The sequence below is a fragment of the Frieseomelitta varia genome, unplaced genomic scaffold (genome assembly GCF_011392965.1).
Source record: "Frieseomelitta varia isolate USP_RPSP 00005682 unplaced genomic scaffold, Fvar_1.2 scaffold_726, whole genome shotgun sequence".
In the NCBI taxonomy this organism is placed as follows: domain Eukaryota; kingdom Metazoa; phylum Arthropoda; class Insecta; order Hymenoptera; family Apidae; genus Frieseomelitta; species Frieseomelitta varia.
In genome coordinates this window covers 51,842-78,484 of record NW_025110508.1, presented here as the reverse complement: position 1 = coordinate 78,484, position 26,643 = coordinate 51,842, and the positions used below count along the sequence as shown (strand labels likewise).

Here is a 26,643-nt window from a genome sequence, read left to right as displayed (position 1 = left end):
TAGATAATAATAAAACAAAAAAAGAAAAAGTGAAAACGTGAAAAATTTAAAAAAGCAAAGTAGAAACAGAAGAAGGTCTAAAAAAAAAAATGAAAGCAAGAAAGCAATGATACAGTATGTAATATATATATATATATATATATATACTATATATATTGCCCCGTTTTTATTTATTTATTTTTTGCTTTCTTGCTTTCATTTTCTTTTTTTTTTAGACCTTCTTCTTTGATTTTTTAGATTTTTCTGTCTTTTTACTTTCTCTTTTTTGTTTCTTTTTTTTTTTAAGCTCTTCATTTTTAGTACACGTGTCGTCACTCCGTTCCTCTTTGTCTCCTCCTCGTTTTTTTTCTATTCCCTTTAGGCATTTCTTTTTTTGTCTCTTGTGCCCTTTGGAAATCTCGGATTTCTAGGAAAGCAGCGAAGAATTGTGAGCCCTAGGGATCCGACCACCCACGTGGATCCGGGGCTTTACAGCCTTACTTGAATGTCCGGACACGGGATATTTTCGGTAACATTAAACCGTAAAATGTAGCACAAGATTATATACGACGTTCTCGTTTTCCCCTTTTCTTTTCGCTTGCAACTCGCGAGGAACTTGGGGATGGACGGTAGCATTCAGGAAGCTGCTATGGATTACACGTTGCAGGCTTAAACTAAAAGGAAACCACTAGACGAGATCATTTTGTTTATCTAGAGACATGTACACGCGCGATCAAAGAAGATACGGATTGTTTCTATTTTTTCACAATTTGTGAATAATTTATCGGATTTTAATGCGAATGTGACTAGAGTGAATTGAAGATGGACGTTTTGAAAATTCACAAGTTCGAAAAATTGTAAATATTTGAAGAAGCTTTGTAAATTGATTGCATGATTCTGTTGACGTAGATATTGAACTTAGAATAGTTCTAAATTCATACGAAATTGAATTCCTTTGAAACTCGTTCTTTTTCATCCATATTCAGCATCAAACAGTCCTATTTATCAATCCTCCGTTATTTATTAATAATTCTAAACAATATTAATTACTCTTCGTCTGTATTCAAAGAGCTGATAACAATTGACACAAATTTCGTTTCTAAAAATTTCCATTTTATTTCATCCACGGCTAAAAGGTGAGTAACAGCAATTCACAAACCGACAACTTCTAACTAAGAAAAACTAAGAAAAATCGGGCGAACGATTCAAATTAATGGTTTTTATATGCGCTTGACGGGCGTGCAATTGAGTCGAGCCTGTTTCTACCTGATTATTAGTCAATTTAAATGTCACGCGAGATAACAACGTCGAACAAATAATTCGGTTAAATAACGCGACACACGACTACAATTTCTCGCGTGAAATGTTCGGCTGCGAAGCATTTTTGACGGCTGATTTTCTTCGTTCTCTGCAAAAAAAAAAAAAAAAAAAAAAAAAATGAGATATCGCGTCGAAGGGTCACGATGAGTAATCGTCTTCAGAAAATAATCGAGAATTCGTTCGAGACACGTTCGTGTCCGTTCTTCTTCGTAGACTCCAGTCATTAGAGCCACGGTCCCGCTTTTCGGTTTCGGACGCGAATCAGGCCCTGTCTCTATCTCTGAAGTTGATAGATTAGCAGGTTCATTAATCACCGTTCAATTACAGCTACGAATTAATTACCCGTCTCCCAACGACGTTGCAACAGATTGTTTTCGCTAATTGCATGCAAATCAAGCGGATCTCAAGCGATGGTTTCGAACTTGTAAATTTCGCTTTTCTGAACGAATAATGGTAATGGTCGTGGCAATTTTCATAGATTTCGTTTGGAAGAACGCTTTGCCAGGAATTGGACACGAGTGGTGATTGAAAGAAATTTTAATTTCTTCGCTTCTTGTCTCTTTTCTTTTTTTACTGTTTGAAAAATTCAAGTTGTATCATCGCCGATCACAGTGTAGACATTTACGGTTACGTCGCGCAAATATTACGTTGAACTGCGACAGCTGTTTTAATCAATAGATTTTTCTTTGACTCGGTCTTGAAGGTAACGCTGCCTATAGGCACCCGTTGCATCGTACTTGGCCTCCAGGAGACTCCATTCTTCCGCCTTGTGATCGATCAAGTAGTGCGAAATTTTGTCAGCGATCTCCTTCTGTTTCTCGCTGCAAGCTGAACAGTTGTGCTCCAACGCATCGGGTAGGTTTCCTGCAATTTTAAACGTAATTCGTTAGCTTTAACCAGCTTGGTAACTGATTGCGGACCGTAACGAGTGACCAAACCGTCGCTTTCTTTTTCTTTTCAACTCGTCGGTATATCAACGGATAGAAATTATTGAGAATTGCGTCATTCCAACGCAAGAGTTGGAACCTTGAATCTTGGAATTATTTCTCAATCATTTCAATGTGACATTTGAAAGAAAATCGTCGATTTGAAAGAAATTTCGCCGTAAAACAAACGAAAGTTCTTGCACACTAGAATTTCTGGTCTTGTTGTAATAATATTTCACGTCATGATACGAGCTTCCGAAAAAAAAAAAAAAAAAGAAGAGATAACAAACTTCCGTCCAATCAAGTGTCCTCGCATGCAAGAATCCACGTAGTAATAAATTCTACGCGCGAGTAATTGTAACACGCGCGAGGATCCCTCTTTCTCTCAGACGGGAGAAGACGCGTAGCCAATTTCATGCGCGGCCTTGTCCCACGGCAATAGTAACGACGCGGTCGTAAAATTGCGGTCGACCGTGAAACGACAGCGTTCTGAACATCACTCGGAATATGCATACGAGCGCACGAACGTATCGTAATTGACTCGTTCAGCGTTTCTCCGGGGAGCGGAGAATGCCTTGTAACAACCTTCGCGATGATGCTCTAAACGACACCGCCGCGTCGTGCTTTTTCTTCCTCCTTCTCCTTCTCCCGCGCTCAACCCTTCTTCGCTTTGTTCCTGTTTCTTTGTCCTCTATCATAAGCACGTTCTAATTGGAGTCATCGAATGATTGTGTTAAATGTAACGTAACGTTCGATTGCTGATCACTTGTAAAGAGAGTTGTTGTTCCTTTTCTCTTTCTGTTTCATTTTGTAAAAAAAAAAAAAAAATATAGAAGAAGAGAAAGAGAAATATCCCTCTGTGTGATAAATAAATTTTTAAATTTCTGTGCATTTGTAGCGCTCAAGTGAGGATACGCGTAATATAAAAAATATTTACTCGAGGTACAAAGTGAAATGTCTATAACATCTGATACATAAAAGAATTTTCCACCGAGAATTTAATTTTAATTTTTGTATTCTAGAAAAAATGTAAATTTGCATAAATATCCTTTGCAGAGTCTGATAATAAAATTATTTTTCATTCTTCCTACAGTTTCATTCTTTTACACGAAAAAAAAGCTAAAAAGTAATGTTGTAAAATATTATATTATAATTATTTTATATTATATTTTATATAATAAATTTTTATATTTATTTTATATTATATTATAAGAGCTAAAAATAATAAATAATAAAATTCTGACAATAAAATTATTTCCCATTTTTCCTACAGTTTCATTCTTTTTACACGAAAAAAAAGTTAAAAAGTAATGTTATAAAATATTATATTACAATTATTTTATATTATATTTTATATAATAAATTTTTATAATTATTTTATATTATATTATAAGAGCTAAAAATAATAAATGATAAAATTCTGATAATAAAATTATTTCCCATTTTTCCTACAGTTTCATTCTTTTACACGAAAAGAAAGTTAAAAAGTGATGTTATAAAATATTATATTATAATTATTTTATATTATATTTTATATAATAAATTTTTATAATTATTTTATATTATATTATAAGAGCTAAAAATAATAAATAATATAATTTAACACACCCTTAGAAATCTCCTTTCCTCAACATTTTCTAAATCTATTTTACTCTGCTTTAAAATTTCCTAAATCTGCTTTACTCCGCTCAAAATTACTCAAATATAATACAAAAGAAATATCGTACAGAAAGAAAAAACTCACTTTTCAGTTCAAGTGCGTCCGGGGTGCAAGCACCACGATCAAGTAAACAGCTCACGTAACCGTTCAAAAGCCTCTCGCTGTTCAACACAGCGTTGATGTCCACGTCGTCGTACTTCGTTGTGTACTTGTCTTCGGAGTGCACTTCACCGAGCAGGAAGCAGACAGTAGCGAGAACAATCAGAACAGTCTTCATCTTCGTGGCTGGCTTTTTCGATTACTGAACATCGAGCTCGTTAGCGTGGCGATCTTATATGTCTCGTGCACGGCTCGTTAGTCGCACGAAATCGCGGCCGATTACTTATCATATCGAAACGAAATTGTACTACCTACCGCGTAATTCGTTAGGAAAAATGGTACGATGATTTTCTTCCGCGAAAAGACGTCTGACGAACCGAGCAATTCTTCCAGCGTAAGCTCGGCATAGATTATGTCACGATCATTATGAGAGGACCTCTGTCGTTTCTCTTCGTGTCTCGTTTATGCGAAAATACTTCGATAGCTAATTTTTTAATACGTAGCACAATAAAGTGGAAAAAAATAGGGAAATGATGGAATTGTAAAATTATAAAATGGTAAAATAATAGAAAATTTATATAGCAGCACGGCGATAAAATGTACCGAGTGGAATTATGAAATGACAAAATATTTATTTAGAATTTTAAAATGGCAAGTTAAAGTAGCAGAGTAAGTCCAGTTGTAACAGTATGATTATTGAACTGTCAGAATTGAAAGTTGCAATGTGACAAAGGTATAAAATAATAAAGTAGCAGAAGATTATGAAACGGTAAAATGGCAAAAATTATGAAACTCAGGACCTATAAAAAGGACAAACGGTAAAATATAAGTAAGCAATTTAAAATAGATCAATTAATGCCCTTTTAGTTGAAGTTGTCAAGTTAAATATGTATTGAACGTTCCAAAAATAATTTAGAAAATACTTCATAGATTGTCTTCATAAATATTTCCAGGAAACACATGTCCGTGAATCTAACAAGTTGTTCTTTTTCTAAGCTTGGTATCAGTTTATTCTTAGTGTTAAATTGAATAAAAAAAAAAAGATAGCACAAAGAAAGCAAAGAATAATATTTTAGTCTTTGCTTTCTTTGCACGCGTAAACAGAATTTTATGCAATTTGCGAAACTCTGATGTGGTATTCCAATAGATTCATCGGATAATCGCAACCTTTCCTTGAATTACACGAAATAAACGTAAATCGTTCCGCGTCTGGAACTCATTACACTTATGTACATTGCCTTGATACGACGTCGACATCATTGGAGATTTAATAGAGACGCGGATGTTCCTTGAATCCGATAATACCATTATTACAGAACTAGGAAGTATTTTACTTGGTACTGTCGGACGTTTTCTATTCCGTTCGAGTACCACGGCTCTCATAAATTCAACCTAGTAAATGCACGTTTTAAGTTTTCTCGTTCCTTCCCCGTGAAATCTGAGACTTCTTGTCAAGTTTGCTACGTGAGATTTATACGTAGAGATGGCCTTACACGTTTCTGATGATATCGTAGTTTGGACCTCGAAAAATAAATATTTCTAGCTACTAGCTAATCTAAAATCTTGACTAGTATCCTGAGACGTGAAACTGACGTTAACGACACGCGTGGTAATACTTCTTTGAAAAATAATACGCGATATCGTGCGTTAGATTAGAGTGAAATTTATTAAATTTAAGTTTCCTTGTTTCAATTGAACTATCTATTTAAAGTATCGACTGTCACGGTCTATTTGTATAAATTATTTTAAAATGATTAAAAATAAGATGACCATCATCGATAAAATGATTTTAAATAGCTATAATATAATTTAGTATTTTATACTTTTAGAAAGAACAATAACAACTGTTTCATTTATTTCAATTTTATGTGTATGTAAAATACACTAGAAAATTAAGTATCCTAAATTTTAGTAGTCTAACATAAATTATTATAGCTTAATGATACTATTCAAAGATTAATACATATATGTCAAATTGCAGAACGTCGCGATAAAGATATTTATCAAACACTCAAACCTATTCATTACTATCTTCACATTTAAGTATTCTAGATAAGTATCTTGTAATCAAAAGAAAGTATTGAAATATCAGAAACAATCTGAAATAATACTACTTACCCTAGATTATTTTATTTGTCGGCGAATAATTATTACGATCGCACAACTTTAATTACAGTCAGTCAAGAAAGTGTAATATGTTGCTCGTCGTCAGTTTCAAATAATTTCGAGATCGGAATTGTTAAAAAAAATTTTTTCCTGTGTTTCGTTGAGCTTCAACGAGCGAATTAAAAATCACTACGCTGAGTGTCGTATTCCTCCGTCTCGGTATCGGAGAACTCGGTGCAGGCGTAGCAAACCCTGCCCACGTCTCGCCAACATTCGGCACAGTGCAAGAAAGGGCAACCTGGCGTGGCGCAAGCCCGGTACCTCGGCTCTTTTCTAGGCTCCGTGTCGCCGCAAATCAAACACCTATCTCTGGCGCAGGCGAAGAACCTGAGCCAGCCGAAACGATCTGGCCACTTGAGCCTCACAGCCAGCCAGAAATTCGCCTCGTTCTCCAAATGACGCGTCCTTACCATGTTCTTCACCTTGGCCCTCATGGACTTGGCGTGCGACAGCCTACGTCGTAGGCTCTCGTTGTAGAGGTACAACACCCGTCTCTTCTCCCTTCTTCGATAAAAGAACGAGCAGATTCCACGTCGTAGCCGTTCGGTGTACACTGACAGGAAGATGAGGAGGAAAATGGCGAGGAATGTGCCGTAAATCTTGATGATTACGTAAGTGGGCAGTTTCGTGGGCCGCGGAAGACACGCGCTGTTCGTAACGACAGTTTTGATCCGTTTCTTCACGTTGAAACCGCGGATCGCGCTTCTGATCAGTGAAGCGACCACTCCGGTGCCACGGATTTCGAGTGATAGGTCGTGCAGGCCAGCCTGGAACAGAAACAGCGAGTTTTAGGTCAGTACGACTCTCTTTTCGACTTGACGACTAGCAATATCTTTGTGAATTGATTGGTCAAATACGTTGTAGATATTTCTTTTATAAATTTTTTTGCAATAGTCTGGGCAGTTTGTAATTTGTGGAATATATTGTCAAAGTCACTTGACTTGTTATTATTTTTATTCTGTTATTTAGTCTATTACTATAGAAGAGAATTCGACAGTGTTGGTCATAAATAATTTCTTTCAATTTTTTAATATAATAAACTATTATATTAGAGAAGAGATATTGTAGAATGGTTTAATAATATTAGATATTATGGAATAGTTTAGATATTAGGATAGATATTATAAAATAGTTTAATATAATAAACTATTTTAATACAGAAGAGAATTCGATAGTAATTTTCTTTCAATTTTTAATATAACAAACTAAACATTCGAAAATATATAGAATCTAATAATCATTAAATAATCTAGTGATTATTAAGTCTAAAACATTTTATTAATTACTTCTTTGAATGGATATTTGAAGGGATAGAATATGTATATAATTAAATATAATTATAATATAAATCAATATAATTTAATATAAATATAAATTTAATATAAATATAATATAAATTCAATATAATTAAATTCACTGAACATTGTTTTTGCTATAACAATTCAATATAATTAAATTGACTGAACATTGTTGTCGCTACAAAAACAACGTTAAAATTTTAATAATTACGTAAATTTTAATAAATTACACAATAATAATTACAGTTATAAATTGAAAGTTAAATTTATAATAAACCACAAAGTTCTTTACCCTTGTTTTCGTCGAGTAAATTCTACCTGAGTGTACTCCATATAAGCGTGCCTCCTAATTAAATCCAACGCTTCGTAGAACAACCAATCCAGAATGACGAAAACTGTGGCAGTGATGAGTTCGAAGAGCAACTTAACTGTCTGTCCAGTCAAATGAAATCTTTCCGCTTTGCTCGGTTTCACGGCATAGGGATCAACGAACTTCCTCTGCTCTATTTTCTTCAATGGTAACAGGGTCACACTGCCGCGTGCTTTCCTCCTCGCGTCTATTTTCCGAAAATAAGGCGTCACGTACACGTTATCGAACTCAATGTCGGTTAAATATTTGTCGTGGTAGGTCTGAGCGTTGAGGATAATTTTTAGAAATACAAAGGACAAGCATCTTTTCACGATGGTCATCACCGACTCGAAAAGCCTTCTTCGCACAGCGAATTCGTGTATCACCGCCTTTGCCGCATACGCCGAGTCTTGGAGATCCAAAATCACCGAAGGCTTCTTCACTTTGTACTGGAGCTTCGCGTCCTTCAAGCTTCTGCTGAATTCGTCCCGCGCACCTTTGAAGAAGGATCGTCCAGGTGAACTTTAACACAGGAAATCGAGATTCACGAACAGCGATACAGCGGTACATACATGGAATTTTCTCAGTGAGACTGATTAATTGTACTTTTCATCAGTTTTCTTAATTCTACTGTTAATACTCATCTCTTAAAGCATGATCGAAACATTAAGTCTATTGTATATATAAAGGAAAGTCTATTTGAATGTCTATTGGATTGTTAAGAAACACAAAATTAATCGAATGAACTTGACATAAATTATTGATTTCATAAAAATATTTTAATACACGTCTATTTTACATAATAAGAAATCTCTGAAAGATTTAATAGTGGAGAGATTGTCTTACTTTTCAGTGCGACGTATCCTTCGCCGATGCCGCTATCCACCTTCCCTTCAGGATCACAGATGCTAGAACCACCCAGTGCTTGGACCAGATTACAAACGAAAGTCAGCTTCATCGGCCAGCACAGGAGCCAAGCAACGAATATCGTCACTGCTTCGTAACACTTGTCATAAGCGTTGCCGAACATGTCCCTTTAAAAATTGTTACGAGATATTTGAGAACGTAATTTGAAATTTACAAGGCGCGAGAAACTTACGGAAGATACAATTTCTATTTAAAAATGAAACAATTAGACAATTGAGAATCGTTAAATATTTATATATATATATATACATATAGATAATAATTAGCGGATTTTTATGCATTTTAATGTGCAAGACAACGTCAAAGTGTACAGAATGCACAATTTTTGGAAACGTACCTGCATCTTCCAGCACCGCGACTAAGTTGCTCCTCGCATCGAGCTTCAATCTTCTTCTTATAGTTCGCTTCGTACGCTTCCGCGTCCGATTTGGCTTTCTCAGCTTTCTTCTCGTGCTTCTCTTCGATCTCCTTGCTTCTCTTCGTGTCACCTTGCAACTCGTCCAGGTAATCGTTCTCCTCTTTCAATCGTAACATTTCACTCTCCCCCTCCACTTCTTCGACAATCGGGCTCATCAAATCCCTCACCGAAGACAGGGTCTCTTTTATCTCGTTTGAATCCGCTTTCATAGCAAGGATCGCCTTTTATTCAATAATTATACGTAATTACAAATGATCGCAATTAAGTAGAGATGTATGATACTTGTGATTTTGGACATTTTTATTTGAAATTTAATATTTTTTTTTAAATTTAATTTGACTTAAAAATTAAAACAACGCGACAGAAATATTAGAATTATAGTTGAAACGTTATGCTTCGTAAAATAGTGTACCTGTTGAAATGGTTTGAACATTAAGTCAAATCGCGTCTTGGTAAGATTGTACGTTAGCTGAGTGGTACAACCGAACGTTCTCACTACTTCCTTGGCGTTGTATACTAAATTGAACAATGGCCCGGCAATTACGTAACCAAGGATCAGTGCTCTCAACATACTTCGACCTGCTCGGCCAAAAAACGCTGGTATCGTTAGAATGCAAATGCATCTCACCTGTTAAAAATAACAACTCAATTTCGCATCTCTCTCAGAGACAAGGAAACATTGTGAAAGAATTTCAAAATATTCGCGATAAAACTTAATACTTCTACTATCAATACTATAATTATATTATTATAATATATTATATTGTAATAGAGTTATATTATATTATAATATATTATACTATATATTATAATAGAGTTATATTATATTATAATATATTATACTATATATTATATATAATAGAGTTATGTTATAATTATAATATATTATATATTATATATTATAATAGAGTTATATTATAAAAGAATTTCACAATATTCGCGATAAAACCTAATACTATCAATACTATAATTATAATATTATAATAAATTATATTATAATACTATAATTAATAAAAAAGAAATATTTCTCACTCAGACAGAAAACTCATTGCAGATCTTTATTAAATGTCTCTCTCTCTCTCTCTCTCTCTAAATAACAGAGACAGAATCGAAAGAATTAATAGTCACCTGAATCGACATAGCACATCCAATCGAGAGCATTGTAATTACGATACCACCGAGACACACGCTCGTATACGGATCGAATTGTAGATCAATGATAATGCATTCGTATAGAAGAACGCCGAGAAAAAATCCAAGCAGAAAACCGATGAACGCACGCGACTTTTTATGAGTGCCTATCGGATCGAGGAAAATATGATACAAGGTTGGATAATTGGCTTGGAAGTGCTTGAGGAAATTCTTCTTGAATTTCTCCACTCGTAGACCGAGATTGGTGACATTCTCCATTCCAGACATCTTTACTATTCTGTATGCAAAAGTTTAGCTTGTTTCGCATTGACGTGTGATCGATTTATACAATTCATGCGAGCCCAAGGATCGTCATTTTGTTGGTTAAAGAAGACACGTATTCCTCCGTCATTATGCTACTTTCCCCTTCTCGGGACCTCTTATTAATTGTCGCAGATCTCTTGGTTAGGAGAGTTTGACAAGAGTGACTTGACAAATATCGAGATAAATTTGTATTTTGCAAGCAACGTTTATATAAGAGAATCTCTGTTCGATCGTGTCTTGATTTTAACAAACGAATCAACATTGGCTAGTTTTACTTTCTTCCGTTCGTGACTCGTATTTCATTGCTTTCATTCTATTAGAAAGACGTTAACTTCTGAACACTGGATTGATTAATTGGTAGATTAGTAATGTTGAAAATAAAAAAAAAAAAAAATTGAAATAATATTGAAAATGATATAAAAGTAAAATAACAAAATTTAGTAATATTGAATAATATGTTAAACATTGCAACGTGCTGTACAATAAGCTGAAAACTTGGGAAAAAGAATTATTTAATGTATTGATAACTTCATTTATCATGGGATATCGGAATATCATACGCATCTGCTTTGTTTCGACAATAAAAAACGATTTTTTAATTAGCATTGCAATAATCCTAATTCTGACGAAAACCATTCAATTTGAAAAATTTCAATTGTTTACTGTCAATTTTTGATGCTGAACGATAAATATTAATTTTAATTACTTGACAATGATTTTTAATTTACTGACGAACTATAGAAAAATAATCGAAATAAAAGAATACGTCAAAACTAGGAAACATACACACACACACACACACACACACACATTAACGAACACACTAACTTTATCTTCTGATAAAATTCTAAAAATATATGTAGGTATTACGTAGAAAGATTTTCAAGGATATAAGCGAGCATAATGAACAAATACGATTAATATTACTGTCATGATACAATAATTAGTATTGCTATCGTTACATCTCTTTATATCGGAAGTTAATTACGTCCGTGAATTGAAACAAAATGAATCTAGAAACTACGAAATCCACTTCAATAAAAATCATTCCGATTGGTTGAAATCACTTGCGCATTCGTCTAATAGTTACCTCAAATGCAAACTACGTAATGAAGCTCCTTCCATCGGTAAACATTAGACACGTAGAAAATTACAGTGGACATAATATCAAGGTTACGTTATTAAAAATTGCTAAGATCACCTTCGTAATTATACAATAGCATGTTCCGATATCGTTCGCTCGTTTCAAGCCGGTAGAAAACAATACGATGCCCGAGAGAGAACGAAAACTACTCAACGAATACGAAATTATTTAAAACCAAGCCAAGTTTTAGCGTGTGAGGCAAAAAAAAAAAAAAGAGAGAAAGTGAGCAGTATCTTTGATTTTTGCATCTTCTTCGTGCAAAGGAATTTGTCGTTTTTTTTTTTTTTTAAACCAGAACTCGCTCGGTCAAGTCAATTTTTATTCCGCTGAAACAGGGACAGTACGAACAACGAATGCCAATGAGCACAAGGAGGATTTTTGCATTTTCTTTCTTTTTTATCGAAATAAAAACCAACTGGAACTCGTTCATTGAAGTGAATTTTTACTCCGCTAAAACAGGAGAGCACGAACGGCCAATGTCACCCCCAGTTTTTTTTTTTAATTTAGTTTTTTTGGCCGAGAATTCGTACTTTCTTAAAAAATAAATGTCAAATTGGAGTACGTTTGTTCAAATCAATTTTTATTTCAACTGAATCATAAAACCATTTTAATTATTAGCCGCGTCGAGATAATTAGCGGTTTCGCACGCACAAGTATCGCAATCGATTACTAACATTCGATCGTTACATTAAGCGTAAATAATTTCCGGGAAGAATATTAATCGCTCGTGACAATTTGGAATTTTATGCATTCCTGTCGCACGATCGATCGAATTGCGTTTAATTAACATTTACGCCGAGTTCTGCCGCTTCCTTCTCGTATTTCGTTCGGTACTTCCTGTCGGGATCGTATTTGTTCGCGAGATCCTCCCACAGTTTCGGCTTATTGTTAACCAGGTACTTGATCACCTTCTTGATTACTTCAGCCTGCTTCTCCGAACATTTTTGACACTCCGTGGCCAAAGCATCGGGCAAGATTCCTGAAAGATTGAAGAGAGAATTATTTATCAGAGAAAGAAACGACAGTAGAAAGTAGCACATCTTAAGTAAGCTAAATCAATATTTAATTTTTACGTGATTTAACGATTAAAGAAAAATAATAACAATAATAGAAAAGCAAAATGATAGATTAATAAATAACGTGGGAAATGATATAATAGAAAAACGAAAGCAATTTATAATAAAGATAAAAATTATTATACTAAATTGATCTTGGAGTAATTTGGGATAACGGGAAAGGAAATTGAAAGTGAAAATAAAATTACAGTGAAAATTATAGACATATGACCAAGTGCAATAAGAAAATTAAGATAATTATTGTTTAATAATTATTATTAACAATATTATTAGTAGTTATTTAATAATAATATTATTAATAATAATTATAATTAACAGCGAATAAGCTCTTTTGCAATAAAGTGAATTATATAGCGTTCTTACGTATTACGTACTTTTCAGTTCAGCTCCTTCAGGAGTGCATCTTCCTTGGTCCATCAAACACTTGAAATAGTTATTTAACAAACGATCGCTTTGCAAGATTTCGTCTACATTGATATTGTCATATTTACTCGTATATTTTCCTCCAGGGAGAGTTGATGCGGACAAGATTTCTTCATCGGGTCGAGCGATCACATAAACGATCGACACCACGATGAGAATACAGATCAATACTTGATGCATAGCTGCCGAAAGAAATAAAAATGTTACAATTAAAATATAATTTTACTTTCGAAAATATTTTACAGATTAGAAGCCATTATTATGATTACTCTGTTGAAGTTGTCACACAATTTTTTTGATTTTCAGAAATTTGTTTCATGCACTAAATGCCACAATTGTATTTTGTCTTGTTATTTGTATTAATATATATTATCATGTTTGATTCTTGTATTCTTAAATTTTTTAAAAGCATGCGAGCATTCGTAGTCTATTTATGTTATAACAAGACAAAGTCGAAAATTAAATACGATTGGGACATTTTGATAATGCATCTTTACAAAAAGCTTTTCTTCTTCTGTTCGAAAATTTCATTCTGATTTATATCGATTTCATTCCATTTTCTCTCGCACAATAAAATCGAGAGTATTTCTACTGTCTACGCTACTTTCAAATTCATCATTCTGTTTTTAAAAGTTCTAGTGAAAAATTTTAGTATAATTAACCACCAACCTTTCATGGTTATCCAACACCTTACGTGAGACACTCTCTATAAACGCGAAAGACTCACCTAGACGTGTTAGCTGCGATTCGTGACTACGACTGTAGAGATCTGGCTCCTGAGGCTTATATACATAAGTCCAGCCTCTAGAACACTGGTAGGATTAATCGTGGAGGTCCAGTGTGAGCGAAGGTGGGAATAATAACGATTCACACAGACCAAGCTGTACGTGGAAATCGACGCTATATCTTTTGTTCGAATTTCTGCAGAATATTCGACTTGTTTCTTGATCTGACGATGATATGCATTTTAATGCTTTTTTTTTTCAGTGTTTTGTCGATATCTCCTATGGCTATATCAATGTAGCATGCTTGTGTCGTTCGGTATGATCTCATTTAAAGTTTTCCATTCTTAGGAAATTTGTACAAACGTCCTTTTTATTAACAGAGAACGATCGTAAGTGAGAAACAATTGTGGAAAATAATTTTATCTCAGTGTTTAATTTGAATTCTTTCTTTTCGTTTCCTGTTACTTTCTACACTACTTTATTTCTCAATTCGCGTGAAATAAATGTGAGTAGGGAGATACAGCAAAATTTAATTTCATCTTAATATTTTGATTCGAACTTTCTCCTTCATCTTCTACAACTTTATCTTTCGTACAAATACGAATGGGAATAATATTTATTTCACTGAGAATTTTTGTAAAGAAACTGAGAATAATTTCTTCCTGCGTTATTGAAAAATGAACATTGAAATATCAGAAAATTGTAGTTACTGAAAAGAAATCACTCTAACAATCTTCGTGTTCATTTCCTTATGTTCTTATCCAATTTTTAAATAAATCATACGCATCAAAATGGTACAAAATACAAAATGTAACGTAAATGTTAAGTAATGTATAGATAAAATAGATATAAAAAAGGATAAAGGATATAACATAACGCAAGAATTTAAGTATATTTTCTTTCTATCGAGAAACAAGATTGCGTTAGAGACTACATTGGTATCTTTTGGAAGATTCTATTGTGAAGGTTAAAAGGGAAAGTGCTTGGAAATTTTATTTCTCTTCTTGTATCACCAGATCAATTATTATCTAATTGTCTATTGAGCAATGAAAATAATTTGACTGAATATAAATAACCACATTAAAACAACTGTAGTTCTGTAGAACTGTGACTGTAACATATTTATTCATTTCTGAAGTAATATATTCAGATAATGAACGCAAAAAGCATTTGTAAAAGGATTGTTATTCAACTTCTTGAATTATTTATTTATCAAGTTATAAAAATATCCTTCTTGATTTGCTGCTTGGCATGGTCATTTCATACATTGCATTTGAGACTATGTGATAATGACTTAAATTTTTGAAAATATGATTATGAAAATTATTAGTCATATTTTCGTATATTCGCACGCTGTGCAGTATCTATTAAGTATTGCGTCATTTTTGTAAAATGTTAAAATAATACTGTAATAATTTCGATAATCCGAAATTTCAAATTATTAATCGACAGATAATTTTAAAAAATTAATAAATTATTTATCTATATTAATAAATTATTTGTCTATATTTTTTTTTAATTTTCTAAAGTCTTGATAAAAAACTTCCAAATTTATACATGTGATTAAGCATTAACCATTTTCAGATTACTGGATTAATTTTTTGGAGATTAATTTAATTTCAAAAATAAAAATACAAGGTACTCAAATTTCGTTTTCAGACATTATTTCCTTACGTTTTCGTAACATTATCATAATTACATTTAACATGATATTATCTGGCTTTATAACAATTCTGCGCTCAGATTTTATAAATGCGTGTTCATTTTAGTGATTTTACCGATTTACGGATTTACTTTTGTTTAATCTCTGAGATTTTATAATGACGCAAAGTTAATAGAAGAAAGTTTTAACTGGAAAATTAGATAATGAAGAACCTGTTCTGAATATTGAAAAAATTAGACGATTAATATTAGTAATAGAAGATTATAAACGAGAAACAGAATATATTATTACAATTTATGGTTTTATTCAATCTAATAGGAAAACACATTTCATTTAAATAAAAAAGATAAATAATTAATTAAAGATAAATAATTAAACCAGTTCAATTTTCATTTGTTTGTTCGATTTAATAAAATCATCACGGCCAACAACTCTACAGATTTAATCTATTCAAATCATGACTTATGTCGCGTTATCCTGCTTTAATGATGTTCGATTATTACCTATGTATCTCATGTGAAATCTTTATATGAAACCTTTATTGAATAAACAGTTCCAGACGTGAGATATCATACTTGATAATAAGGTGGTATTGTTTTATTCAGAAGATCAAATGAGGAAATCAATTGTTTATTCTGAAGTTTCACGGAATGGTTGAAGAACACTTTACTAAATTAATCGATACTTGACGAGAATGAGAAAATCACGAGATAGCACGAAAAACAAATACATAAATAAATATACATAACGTGAAGCGCAGACTTGCGTTGAATTAATAAAGATTTAAGGATTAGGAATGATTCATTCACAACCATTATCTAAAATGAATATAAAAGAGCCTTCGTCATTCCTCTCGCCGTCTTGAACTGAGGCCGTTAGTTTTTTGTCGTTAAAAGAAATTTTTTAAATTCCAACAAAAATGTGAAATTTTATGTTGAAGTAGGTATTTCTTAGGGCATTGGAGGTTCATTTGTTTTTGAAAACAATGATAAGATTCAAGGAAATGTTCAAGAAAAGGTTTTATTTCTACATCTTCTTAATGTGAGAATTACCGATAACTTATTATAACTCAATACGAAGATTTGATCTTAATATTTTCCATATTAATCAGTTTTTTTTTGTACCGATGCATTCTTATTGATATATATATATCTATCTATAATAATTTATCTATGATTAGCTGTCATATACATATCTAAAATTTCTCCTTAGAAAAAAGAGAGTAAGTAATTTTTCTATAATAAATCATCGATATTTATATATTATTTCCTACGAAATTCTTTCTCTTCTAATTTTTTTAAAATTTTATTAAAAATTCACGCGAGAAATTCACTGTTACATTTATAATATTTTTTCCTATTGTTTGTATGATTTGATATAATTTGTGTTTGATACTGTCTGCGTGATTTGATATAATAAGGATAATGGTACTGATATTAAATCTATTAATGCGACGCGAAGAATCAATTTAATCGATCTAAATAGAAAAACCTAGAAGTCTCTAATTGCCAATAAAAAAACTTTTAATAAAAAGTGGCATAATCATGTTTATATATATTTACGCATGTGGAAGGAAGAATATGGAGTGGGAAATTGCATATTTTACAATACGATATTGAAATTGACGACGAAGGATATGCAAAATAGGAAAAAAATTGTACAGACGTCAGAAGCATTTAATTCGAGAAACGATTAATGTGATGCATCATTGGCGATTTTTTATACCAAAGACGTAAATTTAATGAATAATTCCAACTATAAATGATTTCAGTAATAAAAATATTGCAACTTTTAGACTCGTAATTTAGAATTGACAGGTTCTGCTTGCGAGTTGCTCCACTGAAGTACAATAATTAATAAGTCTATAAACAGAGCTTCAAGGTCTCAGAAAGTTTCCAAAGTCGGTCAAGATTTTAGAAATGGTGAAGATTACAGATAGATCTAGCTATGTTACGTCACATTATGATAATTTAACGATTAGAACCAGTAAGGTGAGAAATAATCGAGACTCTAAAGTCTAAAGCATAATATATCGTTGAACATGCCACATTAAATTCTAATTTATTAGCAGACTGCGGATATTTATACGAATTCATAAGCAAATTCATTAAAATCCAAATTGAGGTTTGTTTCATAGATTAAATATTGTAATAAAATGATCTATGTATTTGTCAAGTTTAATCATAAGTAATGTAATTAATAATTGTGTTCGGGCCATTTTCTGGTGCACTGCGAGACGGTCGCAATGTGTTCAAGTTATGTACACATAGTTTCTTGTAGAATTATACGGACAAAAAACGATTTAGGTTTCTTGTCAGCATGAAGGAATTTATTGTCTTATTCTTAGATATTTGTGATAAAGGCTCGCCCCGTTTTTTCCTGCTGACGAAAAGTCTTAATGCCTACTCCAACGTGGCCATTGTGCCGTGAACACTTCTTGTTATCAATTTGGGTCACTGACCTGCCTGTTTTATTTGGTGTCCTTGAGAAACGATCGGTTTCATTCCTTCGATTGCCCTTTGATTTAGCTTTATCCGGACAGGTTACGCTGGGGCAATCCAAACGACTCATATTTTTAAATGATTAGCTATCACCGGCTAGCCAATGTCTGTAAAACAGGCTCGCAGGTAACAATAAGAGTGTGAGAGTGTGTACAAAACAGAGTGTGAAAAGGACACGAATACGAAAGAAATTTACTGTCCTTCCATATCGGTAAGGAACAGTCTTTTATCGGAGAAGAAATTGCTTGACTTTCAATCAATCTATGATTCGTTATGATTGTACGAGTTCAACTCTTATATTATCCTAACATACAGTTCATTCTTAAGAACATTTATTCTTTCTGGAACACAAATTGCAGTACTAAGCTTCACCAATTGAATTGGATCTATATTATTTGATCCCTGATGAGCCAGACCAAACTGATTGGTAAATAAATATTTGGTATGTACTAAGATAATCTATAAGTTGTAAATTTTATGACGCAGGATATCAAATGCAAGAAACAAATATACTGTTAGGAGAACGTAAAAGGTGAAAATTATATATTATGAAATCTGCACAAATCTAAGAATTGACTCGTCGTGCAAATATTTGCTCGAACGCTGAAGAAAATCTGCTTTTTTCGCGGTTCTGAATCATGTTAGTATTTATTAAACGGATTCTCGTAATATTTAGGTAAAAGAAAAATATATTTTTTATAAAAGATGAAAATATTTCAAAAAAAAAAAAAAGAAAAATCTGATATTTCAATATAATAAATTATACATAAATATAATATTAATAAATTATATATAAATATAATATTTATATAATAATTCAATATAATATTTATATATAATTCAATATAATAAATTATATATATTTAATACATAAATTTAAAAAAGAACATAATAATGGAATTTAAAATAAGTATTATTTAGATTATATTAAAATGAATTTAAATTCAAAGTAAAGATGAAAAAGATGCAGAATACTATTTATTAAAATTTAAAGATCTATGTAAAGGAAGGCAAATAGTTCAAGGAACAATAGGGAATTAAATAGCAATATAATTTTAAGGGAAAATACCTATTGTATAGTTTATTTTATACATTCAACGACTGTTTAATTCAAGTATAAGAATGAAAGCCTTTCGCGCTTTGAAATCGTAATTCTTCCATTATATCCTAGAACAATGAGGAGTAACAAACTCGTTGTTTGTTATACAAATATATATCAGGATAAAAATCCCATTTCAATTTGAAAACATTTTGAATTCTGCGAATGATAATCATTATATTCATTCGTTAATAAACGATCATTCTCATCTCTTCAAACAAAATAATTGTATCTCATCATCTTTCGGTGTGAAACGAAAAAAAAAAAAAGAAACACGTATGAATTCATTCCCTAAATTTTATAAAAGTTAAAACGATGCAGTTTGTGTACAAAGATCGCTGTGATGTTTGCACATCGAATTCCGTTTCTGAACTTTGTAAATTACTACATCTTCTTTTTTGTTTTAGGTAACTACAGGAAGGCGTACCGATCTCTTCGTTGAGATAACTTCATTTATGTTCACTCATTTGAACAGTCTCTATTCTTAATGGACCATTTCTTATAGAAATATTACAGTCAAACGACGGACAAGTCGATCCGTGCAAATTACTATCAACGATTAGGAAGTCAAAAAAAAAAAAAAAAAAACCGAAGACAAAAACGAAAAAAAAAAGTATAATGTTTTTAAAATATTCGATTTACAAAAACGTGTGTCGAAAGTGTTTTAAAACAACGTGAGAGTTCCGCGAAGCAATAAATAAAAGAAGAAACTATTATTAATACAGAATATTAAGCAAATTAAAAAAGAAATGATAGATCTAGCGCTATTGTAAAAATCACGGGATGATGAAACGGAACTTACTTCAATCGACTTTCGAGCCATTCTCTCAAATAAACAATAAAAGAAAAAAAATTGCGGAGTTTCGAAAAAGCGTATGTCGAAAAATTGTCACGCCCGTTTGCGAAAGTTTGGGCGAAAAATAGAGTTACATCGAATAAAAGGGAAAATAGTCTTCTACTCTCCGTAAAAAATATGAGCAGCTATTTCCCTATTTTGTTACCTAACTATTTAGTATTTAAGCGATACGCCATAATAAGTAGTATTTCAAAATGAGATATATTTTTTTAGATTGATTTCCTCATACATTTTTTTTACAATTATTTGCATGTAAATAGTTTTTTTTAATGTAAATAAATTTAAATTTTAGAAGAATTTTTTTTCAATTTCTTTGCGTTTACATAATGATATAAGATAAACTTTCATTTAGATTTATACATATAAAAAAAATCATTTACGATTGTAAATAGTTATAAAAGAATGTCACACACATGAGGAAAGAAGTCTAAAAAAAGATATCTTTCATTTTGAAATATATATACATATGTATATATTACATATATATGTATATATACATATATATATATATATATATATGTATATATATACATTTCACTTTTTTTTTTACATTTATATAATGATACAAGATAAACTTTTTTCATTTAAATTTTTCTCTCGAATTTAAGCTATTCAAGACTTCGGTAAGCGGAGATATTCTTAGAAGTATTGAATTACGTATGTAAATAAATTTTTCTTTTCAATTTTCTAAGCATACGAGAATACAAGTAATACGAATTTTGGATAAACTGTATTGTTCCTCGATGCTTTTGACTTGTATGTATGAGCTACAGAAGCTGTTGTTACTATACATTCATGGATGTAAAAAGCGACAAAAATTCATAAATTCCGTTGTGAATATCTTTTTTTTCATTTTATAACTCCAAATTATGTAAAACTGTTATTAGAAGTAATGGAAAATAATTAGTTTTTTAAAACGTTAGGGTGTCTTTTTCTGCAATACAACTCCGAACGTCACCGTTATCACACTATACCCTTAACGTATCATTAGATTATGCCGTTATTATTTGTTGTGCATTAAAAGTAGTATCACTAGGAAGGTACTATTTTTCATTCGTATGTACAAATATTACATAGAGGCAACAGATAAATTATCTAATATCGTAGTATCTTCATGATACATATAATAACAAATGTTCTCTTATAACTTGCTCTTTGTACCATTCTTTATCAATAAGGAATATCCTTCAAATTATTTAAAGAATCTATCGAATAAAATGCATTGATTTACGCGTGAATCGTGCATGCGAAAGACGATTATAATATCCTTTTCGTTCAATGGACAAGTTTTTGAGAATACGAAGAAATATGTATCTATGTACGTTTATCTATATATGTATAATTTATCAAGAACATTATACTTATTATTAAATTAGTAATATTCAATACTTTCACGAATCTCAGCTATATAAATATTTTAAGTGCTTTTTACTTAAATAATTCAACACATATCCAGCCGACAACTTTCAAATACCGTTACATGAAGTATCAATCGATGATAAATTCCCGAATGGATATGTTTCAATCGTGTTAAGTGTTGCGTTAAACAACGATCTAGAAATCTCGACTATAACGTGACTTCTTTCTTACGCTTCCTTATTGTCAAGTATGGTAACAAATCACATTTAAAACAGATAGAAAGGAGCATGTGCAATTAATAATCTATAGAAGAAAACATTGACAATGGAAGAATTAATTGAGCAATATATTCATGGCTCGATAAAGGCAGTGTAAGAGATTTTTCTCGACAAAAAATGTTAAATAATTAAACGACAATCTAAAATAATATTCATTGGAATAAAGTACAGACGTTTGCGGAAGTATTTCATACGATCCGGTAATAATGAAAATACTTGAATCTTTAAAAAGCAATTAAGAATATCAATGATTGACGATTAAACCGTCATAAATGATATTAACTTAATAAAAACAATAAAATTCAATAAAAAAATGTTCTTATTCAAGTCATTTCAAGATTAGTGTTCCTTTAGTTCATGTAATGAAGTGAACAAATCAATCAACTTTTTCTTTTCATCATTTCTAATTCATACATCAGTACATTCCTCTAAATTTTCCACTTGAACTAGGAAAAAGAAAAGGAAAGGAGAAAAATATTTTTATAAATTATGCACACACACATTCTCTCTCTACCTGTCTTATATATGTTAATTAAATCAGACTCAAATTTCAATTATACCTAGGACTTAGTTTGCAAAATAGAAGGTGACTTAGAATTGAAATGGTCGTTAATTTTTTGTGTTTAATCAGTTGGCCGCAATCCAGCCATTTGCTACCAGATAATGTAATATCTTACTCTCTGGTTCCGATTGAGGTACAACACTTGATCTCCTATTACCATTTAGATATTCCTGTAATCATACAATTTATAAAAATTGAAAAACGTTTTAATTTTAAACAAAAAATTTATATGTATTGAAGCTTACCTGCAACAACAAAGTTTTTTGTGTTAAATATTGCGTTGGTTTTAAATCAAGTTGAAGACATAGAGACTTTTCTTGTTTTGTTAATAGATGAGCCGCTGCTTCCATCTCTATGTCTCGTTCCTCTGAGTCTCCTGTTGTCGCGCAAGATTTTCCGGAAGTTGTCGTGATATAATTCTTGTCTGCGGCAGAGCTGGAGCTGGTAGAATGCTGGCTGGAACAATTTGGATTGTTATCCGACTCCACCCACTGATTGGCTGGAGTCATCGTCCGATTGAGATTGATTTGATTGATTGAGAAGCTGCTGCTGGGTAAGTCTCTTACAGTGTACTTTCGGTCGATGGAAGAGTAATTTTTTTCTTCTTCTCTGTAAGATAATAAGAAACAAATTTATCTTTGCTTAAAATCATCTATTTTATTGAGTGCAATAGTTGTAGTATTGTCATCTTTGTGAATTAAGTTGTTGAATTTTAGGACGGTTCTGTACCTTTTTTTTGAGGTGTGGCGGTGTATTGGTGTGGACGGCCCACTGCTGCCCTAAGTGAAATGCAAACTGATACAATCTGTTCACAAATGCCTGGCAACACGCACCACAAACAATGGAATTAGTTAAAGAAGAAGCAAAAGCTAGTGTCTAATTAAAATTCTGTGTTTCGTACTTAAGTTTGATTGGTCTTTTTTAAACATATTTTCAAGTCTGTTGATGAATTACAAAATAAGAATTTGAACAATTGCAAAATATAACAATCTATTACTTGTGTTAAATGCGCATAAATTTTTTAATAATGTATTTATGTCACAATTGTAAAATAGGCAATATATAAGCGAAACAATAAAAATAAGAAATAAGAAATAAGAAATAAGAAATAAGAAATAAGAGAGTTCAAAAGTTTTACTAGCTTTTACGAGTGCATATTTACAAAATTTACTTTGGAATTCGAGTAGATATACCTAATATTACTCAGTAAAATATAAAATAAAAGGTATACCATTCGAAAAAAATTTTTATTAACATTGCAATGTGGAAAAAGTTAATAGATATGTGGATACGCATACTTACAGATTTTTTTTCGTTCCAGTGATCCACAGCATCATTTTGTCCCTGAGTTTGTGCCATCACTTGTTCGAAATGAGCGCATTCTTCGTGTCTTGTAATACCATGTTCTCGATAACGATATAATTCAGAAAGACGTAATCGTAGTTCCCTTTCTCTTTCTAGATTTGTTAGAAATTGCTCATATTCCTGTGCTGTGTAAAACTGTGCAAATACTCGCATTCTATCCCTGAACTCCCTGTAAATTATAGATTTCCTATGAATGTGAAACAAATTATTGTTATTAAATAATAATCAAACGTACTTTTCCTCCTTCGATTGTTTTCTTTTCATTGCCTTATCTTTCCTAGATGAAGCAAAAAATGCGGAAACAAGCTGGTAATCGCGTACGACTCTTTTTCGTCGCGCTCTCTCCCTTAAATTATTGGTATACATATCAACTTGTGCAAGTTTAAGTGCTATGTCCAAATCATCATCTTCTGCTGGGTTCAAGAATAACGAAGAAACAAGCGACTCTGCTTCGTGGTTGTAATCCTGTAAGAAAGGATTTTGATTGTATAATCCAGGTAATAACGTAATATAATATAATAACCGTACTCTTTAATTTGAAACATACTCTTTCAAAATCATCTCGTTGTGGCATGTATCCCAATTGTGCAGCCTCCTCCGGAGTGATATCCAAAGGAGGTAACCGAGATGTAAGATCAGGTGATAGAGGTCCATGATCTGATTTAGTTTGATCTGTAAGATTTGGTTTGTAGCTTTCTGTAGGAGGCCATGTGTGTTTCCCAATATTGCCATCAAGATATCTGGCAATATATTCCTCTTTTGCTTCTATAAAGTAAAAACATACATTAAATAAATGAACATAAATAACATTCCTTCAAACATAAATGTATCTCCTTCCTTAAAATTGGATATTGCGCAATAATAAATAATACTAAGAAGTTTTAATGTAAAATAACCTTACCTTCTGGTGTACGTGTTTCAATATGTTTACTAATGTCTTCCCAATTTCCAAAACCAAATTGTTCAATGGCATCCAAAAGTCTAAGCTGTTCTCTAGCAGTCCAGTTTCCTCTGCCATTAAATATACTAATGGTACCAGAATCCTATAATAATTTATTAATTTCTCAAGTATCATCAAAAGAAGAAAGTTATTTTTTAATACTTAAAAACGATTTGACACTTACCATAAACTGATAAGAGTGGTCATTTTTGTGTGGACCAATTTCAGCTCCAGCGGAAAAACACTACAAAATTTAAAAAAAATTTTTTTTCCGAACAATTACGTTAATATTTTTATTAATTACGTTAACGAACAGAATTTACGTACACGTGCACCCGTCTCCACGTGATCAGCGGTTTCATTCAATTCGTGAAGTAGTAGGGTAGTTATAGAATAACTTGTTCACAAAAAAAGGGTGGGGACTGAAAAAGGAATCTCAACACGCAAAATCCAGTAAAGTCAGAAGGATAGACGAAGATATGACAGAGATATTAGGGAGGACGAAACAGTGAGGAGGGGAAGGAGGGGGGGAAGGAGACGTGAACACGTGATCGAGAAACAAACTCGTCTCACCTGCAAACAGAGGTCGAAATCTGGGCATTCTACACATCTTACACGTAGGCCCGAGATATCCTCTTGACAATAGGTACAATTGTATTTAGCATACAAATCTGAAACCGAATAATCGTAATACATTACATCACCGACGACAGTTCATTCGCGTACTAATCAATATTTCGTCCGTCGACATAAATACATACCCGCCATTATTGTCCTGCAGGGTTCTTCCAGAACGATCTGGATGACGTCACCGCATGCCAAAACCCCAGAAGTTTACGTATCATATACACTGAACATGCGAGCTTGACTCCATTTTTTCCGCGAAATCGTACGAAAACGCGGAAAAATTGTGATGCGTCCCTCGGACGCTCTAATTATCGTGTAAGAGCAAACTCGTTAGAAATCTGAATGGAAAAAATGTTGTTTACGACTGTTGCGTCGCGAAACGAGTACGCATGCGTTACCTCTCCTACCACCTCGGTAAACTACGCTCAGGTTCGCCAACTTTGCAATAATAAAATTGTACACTTCCGAAACATGGATATGATGTATTCGCGCGAATTCAAATAAAACAGCTTTGTTTTCGCAATTTTCAATTTTTTGTCTATATAAAGTGGGACATCGTATATAAACATGTGAAATACATTAGTAGGGGTTGATACAATCTCGGAAATATCATGAAATGTGAGTTATAAGTACTTTTAAAAATATTTCTTTTCAATTTTTAATTTCTTTTCTATTACATAAACATTACATTATAAATTTATAATAATGAAAATGTTTATGTAAAATTTTTTTTCAGTATTATTAAATAATTTTGGATATATTAAATCACATTTATAGATCGTACAGTCGACACTTTTTTATAAGAATATAATTTTATTATATTGATCTTAATTTACATGGAACATCCATGTTTCTGATAAAACTTTACAGAAATTGAAATTAAAGCAAGCAAAAATGCAGGTCTTAAATCAATTTTGATATAAATACAAAATGAGGTGATATATGATAATTAAATAAACTTGATCATATAATTTGAACGTAATTACTTTTCATTTATTTAAACAGTGCGATGATAATAATCTTCCTACGCATTTAAAGTGATAAACGAGAAAAAATATTATACTGGACGGCTTTAGTATTTACTTTGTATAACACAATACAAGCATTGGTTGAGAAATTTCAATAAAATTCTAAAAAATTTATTAGAATAAAAAATATATTGAATACTGACCAATTGTATAATATTTTTTAATAAAATCTTCAATTGTAATTTGGTCATAAATCACTTTTACTTATTGTAAAATATTGGTACATAATATGTTATACACACACACATATATATATATATTTTTTAAATATTTTACAATATATAAAATTTGGAAGAAATTTTAAGGCACTTCAATGCTCTGCAAATACCAATATGGAAACGAATGTATTTTTTTAATGATAAATTCTGTTTGATGAAAATACAACTAAAGAAATGTACTT

At 31.9% G+C, this 26,643-nt stretch overlaps 4 protein-coding genes and 1 long non-coding RNA gene across 13 annotated transcripts; 1 reads left to right on the top strand and 4 right to left on the bottom strand.

The window, feature by feature from the left end:
- Positions 1-1,376: 1,376 nt before the first annotated feature.
- LOC122535456 (ejaculatory bulb-specific protein 3-like) lies at positions 1,377-5,367 on the bottom strand. Of its 2 annotated transcripts, XM_043667008.1 has the most exons (3): positions 4,300-4,432; positions 3,970-4,186; positions 1,403-2,163 (listed from the first exon to the last, which is right to left on the bottom strand). In XM_043667008.1, the coding sequence occupies exons 2-3, from the start codon at positions 4,160-4,162 to the stop codon at positions 1,967-1,969; spliced, it is 390 nt and encodes a 129-aa protein (XP_043522943.1). In that variant the 5' UTR covers positions 4,163-4,186; positions 4,300-4,432; the 3' UTR covers positions 1,403-1,966. The 2 variants fall into 2 exon arrangements, with proteins under 2 accessions (XP_043522944.1, XP_043522943.1); XM_043667009.1 differs by lacking the exons at positions 3,970-4,186; positions 4,300-4,432 and adding an exon at positions 5,210-5,367 and having other exon boundaries at positions 1,377-2,159.
- LOC122535452 (protein sneaky) lies at positions 4,856-12,123 on the bottom strand. The gene is made up of 7 exons (XM_043666997.1): positions 10,271-12,123; positions 9,555-9,770; positions 9,062-9,363; positions 8,644-8,831; positions 7,767-8,293; positions 6,103-6,917; positions 4,856-5,505 (listed from the first exon to the last, which is right to left on the bottom strand). Exons 1-6 carry the CDS (start codon positions 10,559-10,561, stop codon positions 6,270-6,272), a joined length of 2,172 nt encoding a protein of 723 aa, XP_043522932.1. The 5' UTR covers positions 10,562-12,123; the 3' UTR covers positions 4,856-5,505; positions 6,103-6,269.
- A 177-nt stretch (positions 12,124-12,300) lies between these two features.
- On the bottom strand, positions 12,301-14,055 carry LOC122535455 (ejaculatory bulb-specific protein 3-like). 2 transcript variants are annotated; one of them, XM_043667006.1, is made up of 3 exons: positions 13,968-14,055; positions 13,192-13,422; positions 12,301-12,720 (listed from the first exon to the last, which is right to left on the bottom strand). In XM_043667006.1, the coding sequence occupies exons 2-3, from the start codon at positions 13,418-13,420 to the stop codon at positions 12,521-12,523; spliced, it is 429 nt and encodes a 142-aa protein (XP_043522941.1). In that variant the 5' UTR covers positions 13,421-13,422; positions 13,968-14,055; the 3' UTR covers positions 12,301-12,520. The 2 variants fall into 2 exon arrangements, with proteins under 2 accessions (XP_043522941.1, XP_043522940.1); XM_043667005.1 differs by having other exon boundaries at positions 13,910-14,050.
- A 7,103-nt stretch (positions 14,056-21,158) lies between these two features.
- Positions 21,159-25,482, bottom strand: LOC122535453 (transcriptional adapter 2B). 7 transcript variants are annotated; one of them, XM_043667000.1, is made up of 11 exons: positions 25,350-25,482; positions 25,162-25,259; positions 24,773-24,832; positions 24,550-24,691; positions 24,196-24,413; positions 23,884-24,113; positions 23,586-23,817; positions 23,014-23,102; positions 22,850-22,894; positions 22,529-22,739; positions 21,159-22,453 (listed from the first exon to the last, which is right to left on the bottom strand). In XM_043667000.1, the coding sequence occupies exons 1-11, from the start codon at positions 25,354-25,356 to the stop codon at positions 22,349-22,351; spliced, it is 1,437 nt and encodes a 478-aa protein (XP_043522935.1). In that variant the 5' UTR covers positions 25,357-25,482; the 3' UTR covers positions 21,159-22,348. The 7 variants fall into 7 exon arrangements, with proteins under 7 accessions (XP_043522935.1, XP_043522938.1, XP_043522936.1 ...); XM_043667003.1 differs by having other exon boundaries at positions 22,850-22,892; positions 23,013-23,062; XM_043667001.1 differs by having other exon boundaries at positions 23,014-23,057.
- LOC122535457 lies at positions 25,132-26,622 on the top strand. The gene is made up of 2 exons (XR_006308174.1): positions 25,132-25,234; positions 25,370-26,622. It is a non-coding gene; the product is annotated as an uncharacterized LOC122535457 (long non-coding RNA).
- The last annotated feature ends 21 nt before the right edge of the window (positions 26,623-26,643 follow it).